General features: G+C 43.7%; 1 protein-coding gene across 1 annotated transcript in view; it reads right to left on the bottom strand.

The window, feature by feature from the left end:
• Positions 1–3,806: 3,806 nt before the first annotated feature.
• The window catches only part of LRRC63 (leucine rich repeat containing 63), a 28,515-nt gene continuing 27,579 nt past the window's right edge, over positions 3,807–4,742 (bottom strand). Inside the window, exon 9 of the mRNA XM_010854651.1 lies at positions 3,807–4,050. Coding sequence (XP_010852953.1) covers positions 3,807–4,050 — 244 coding nt within the window. The remainder of the gene's footprint in view (positions 4,051–4,742) is intronic.

Below are 4,742 nucleotides of genomic sequence, written 5' to 3'. Positions count from 1 at the left end.
GAGGATGAGATGGCTGGATGGCATCACTGACTCGATGGATGTGAGTTTGAGTGAACTCTGGGAGTTGGTGATGGACAGGGAGGCCTGGCGTGCTGTAGTTCATGGGGTCGCAAAGAGTCGGACTGAACGACTGAGCGACTGAACTGAACTGATCCTTATTCTTCTCACACTCTGGGTGCCAGGAAATATCCTTTCCAATTGTAGAAGCAGCTGGGGTGGAAATCCTCTCAGAAGGGACCCTGCACCCATGCACTGTCCGTGGGCCATGAGGGCCCAATGGTGAGGGCGCTGCAGCTGCTTTTTTGAGCAAGTGGGACCCAGCGAAGGTGGAAGTAGTGGCCACGGATTAACTTGACCCTTTTTCTGCACATACAACCCTTTATATACACATCTAAGGACTGGTTTTTTTTTAACTTTTTACTATTCACTCATTTATTCATCTGTGCCAGTTGCAGCGTGCAGGATTTTTAGTTGTGGCATGTGAACTCTTAGTTGCAGCATGTGAGATCTAGTTCCCTGACCAGGGGTCGAACCTACCTAGGTCCCCTGCATTGGGAGTGAGGAGTCTTAGCCACTTCCACCACGAGAAAAGTCTCTAGAGCTTTGCAGATGAAGCACATGGTGCTCATTATCTAGTAGGTGCTCAATAAATCACTGATGACTTGAACCAGCTGAAAAAAATTCGTTTGAAAGTCTTATTTAAATAATAGTGAATATGACTATTATTTATTTTCTTCCTCCCATACCAAAAAAAAAAAAAAAACACACTAATCTTCTGGTCTCACTGGAAGTATGAGCAAGACCTGTTGAATCCTTTGATCACCTACATATATATGTTCTCCAGCCACCATTTTCTGGTCAAATATATAACAATTCTTATTGGTGGAAAAATAGAGATTTCCAAAACATGTTAGAAAAAGTGGTTAGGTAGTAAAAATGGACTGGCACTCTTGATTTGTGGAGGTATGGATTTCTGAGCGGAAAAGGCAATGGCACCCCACTCCAGTACTCTTGCCTGGAAAATCCCATGGACAGAGGAGCCTGGTAGGCTGCAGTCCATGGGGTTGCCAAGAGTCAGACACGGCTGAGCGACTTCACTTTGACTTTTCACTTTCATGCATTGGAGAAGGAAATGGCAACCCACTCCAGTGTTCTTGCCTGGAGAATCCCAGGGACAGGGGAGCCTGGTGGGCTGCTGTCTATGGGGTCGCGCAGAGTTGGACACGACTGAAGTGACTCAGCAGCAGCAGCAGCAGGATTTCTGAGATTAATTGCACTGGGAACATTTGCACTGCTGGCCTAGCCAAAGGAATCCTATTTAAAGATTAGAAGTGCTTAACTAAGCACATCTTGGAGAAAATAGAAAGAAGAATCAATTTTCTGTCATTAATCTTTATATCATCTCCCCCTACTCAATGTAATGAAAACAACCAATAAAAATAATCAGAGATCCTCAACTGACATTCAGTCAACTAGAAGCATCACTGTGTCAAGAATTTTAAAAGAGAAGTTGGAAAATATGTGTTTAAAATCTGTTTAAAAAAACAAACCATAGGACTCCCCTGGTGGTCCGGTGGCTGACTTTTCCTCCCAGGTGGCACTAATGGTAAAGAATCCCCCTGCTAGCGAAGGAGGTGCGAGAGACTCGGATTCCATCTCTGGGTCAGGAAGATCCCCTGAAGTAAGGAGTAGCAGCCCGCTCCAGTATTCTGGTCTGGAAAATTCCATGGACAAGGAGGCTGGTGGGCTACCCTCCATGGGGTTGCAAAGAGTCAGACACAACGGAGCACGCATGCGTGAAGTGCGAGCAGTCCATTGCAGGCAGCAGGAGCTCCATCCCTGGTTGGGGAGCAAAGATCCCGCATAACTTGTGACCAGAAAACCAAACATAAATAGCAGAAGCAATAGTCTGACAAATTCAACAAAGACTTTAAAAGTGACTTAAATGAAAAAAAAAAATCTTGAAAAAACAAAAACCCAAAACATAACTCTCTTGAAGGCAGATATGGAACAGAAGTGAGGACTGGGCTGGGGCTGAGGAGCCACATACTGATGTTAAAAGTAAGAGCTACCCTTTTCTGAGCCCCCACTCCTGCCAGGTCCCATATTAGGGATCTTAGCAGTCCTATATCGAGTGGAGGAGCTTTGGGCCTCTCACCTTTTCCTGGCCTTTTTTGAAGGATGGACTCTGAATCTCGGCTTTGGGACAGGAGAGAATCGACTCCTTTCCCCCCACCAGCCCTGCTGCATAGCAGCTGCCCAAGTGGTGGTGTCTGCTGGCTAGAACAACTCTGCACATATATGTGGCTTTCCAACCAAGCATCAGCCCTCGCTGCCAGAAAGTGGGAGGAGAGAGAGGTTGGGGAGGGATGGATCATTACCAGAGGAGGGTGGTTGGGCTGTGGAGCGCCTGCTCACCACAGGACACTTGTCTGCCCTTTGTGAGCAAGCCAGAAGGGATCTGGCCCCCGAGCCTGCAGGCAGCAGAGCCCTGGGGGTGGGGGACCACCTGGAATGCTCATTGCAACTGCCCCAGCCAGGGCTGGAGAAAGCCCCGGAAGGTGAAGCTGCCCCACCGCCACCTCTGCTATCTCAGTGACAGTGAGTGACCCAATGGAGAACCTTCAGATGTCACTCATGGAGTGTTGTAAGAAGGGCAGTATATGTAAGTCAGATTATCAAGAGTCCAGGCTCAGGGTGTAGGATGACAGGTGTATGAAAAAACCCAAAGCACTGCCTCTATGGGCAGGTTATGGTTAAACTGGTTAAACAGTGACATCAGTGAGTGACCTCTGACCAGGAGATGTCACACACTCCTTAAATTCTAAGCAGCGGACTTCCCTGGTGTTTCAGTGGTGAAGAGTCCGCCTGCCAATGCAGGAGACATGGGTTCGATCTCTGATCTGGGAAGATCCCCATGCTATGGAGCAACTAAGCCCGTGTGCGATATAGTTGTATATATTAAAATAATTTCATCTCATCAGGTTTCATTAGAAATAACATTTTAGTTTTAATTGCACTTTAAAGTTATGCCATACATGAAACAATTCTATGCCTTTCTAAAATTGTTTGTTATATCAAAATGCCCTTTTACCTTCCTCTTCAGTTCAGTTCAGTCGCTCAGTCGTGTCCGACTCTTTGAGACCCCATGAATTGCAGCACGCCAGGCCTCCCTGTCCATCACCAACTCCTGGAATCCTCAAGTTCTACTGTATGCATATGTTGCTTTGCAATGTAATTTTGTACTTTATTTTCTTGCCGGACCATTACTGAAAGCCTAATGAATGCTGACACGGGCCTATGGATTCAGGCTTTATGAGATGGTGGTCAAGATAATTGAAAGATGGTACCAATTTTCTAAGAGCCTGGGTAATGAATTCAAACAACTAAATATAGTATTGGAATTAATCCTTTATTTCCCAAAGCAATCCGCAATTAAGACAGTTGGCACTGGACAAATTTCCATAGAAATGCACAAATATTGAGAACCTGGCTGCATGACTTTGAATCCATATAGGCTCAAGCCCCACCAATGACTAAGACCAATTGTAAGATGAATCCTTTTTGCAAAGGATTTTAACATTTTTCTTTTTAGACTAAACATGCTCTGAAAGAAATTTTCTAGATCTTTTTCGAAATCCTCAAAGACTTTTTTACTAATCCTTCTCAAAAAAATATTCTGAGAAGATTCCCTAACAATCACAAACGTTCATAAGGAGCTAGGATTACAAAGAGGATTCATGTGAGAAGACATCTCCACACAGAAACTGTGCTCTTAAAGACATGAATGATTGTATATGTCAACTTTAATGGTTTTTAAAGTGGGATTCATACATCACTGTAGGATTCATCAATTCAGGATTTAGAGATATTCTTTTTTCAGGAACATGATCGAAAACAATGTTGCTTTCCTTTACTTTCCTATAGCAGGAAGAGGAACAGACATAAAATATAACAGGAAGCTGTGTTACTCCAAAAACATCGTAGGATCGGATGATGCGAAAGCCTTCACCGAACATTGGACCATGACACCACTCGCATTGTGATGTGCTGCAATGAAGGAAACATGACTGTCTACTAGAGGAAAGACATTTTGCTTGAGGCTATGTCAGACTCTAAGCAGTATGCAACATGGCCTTTCCCATTATTGATCTTGCCCTCTCTCTGAGGATTTGACATACACAAGTGAAAAATTAAATGCTAAAAAAAATCTGTACAAAATAATCCTAATTTTCTAGAATAGGAAAGTATAGCTTTAGAGTAAGAAAACACCCTAAGGACAATTCCCACAAAATGTGTATAAAATAATCCTAATTTTCTAAAACAGGAAAGTATAGCTGCTCCTATATGTGACCACAGGGAATTTTTCTGTATTTTCCAAATTTTTTATAATACATACATATCTTATTTATCACTCAAAATAAATATATATGTTGTTTTAAAGACAAAGGGACTATTATAACCTAGTGTAGGATTAGTAGCCACATGTATATTTTCCGTGTCTGTGAGGTGCATATATATTCCACAGTCCATGGAGTCACAGAGTCAGACATGACTGAGCACACACGCACGCAGGCATATTTCTAAAGGCTCACAGTTCAGTTCAGTTGCTCAGTCGTGTCCAACTCTTTGCGACCCCATGAATTGCAGCACACCAGGCCTCCCTGTCCATCACAAACTCCTGGAGTTCACTCAGACTCATATCCATCGAGTCAGTGATGCCATCCAGCCATCTCATCCTC

This window comes from Bison bison, unplaced genomic scaffold (assembly GCF_000754665.1).
Source record: "Bison bison bison isolate TAMUID 2011002044 unplaced genomic scaffold, Bison_UMD1.0 scf7180017864345, whole genome shotgun sequence".
NCBI lineage: Eukaryota > Metazoa > Chordata > Mammalia > Artiodactyla > Bovidae > Bison > Bison bison.
Note: the sequence above shows the minus strand (reverse complement) of the source record. Positions and strands in the feature narration are given on the sequence as shown.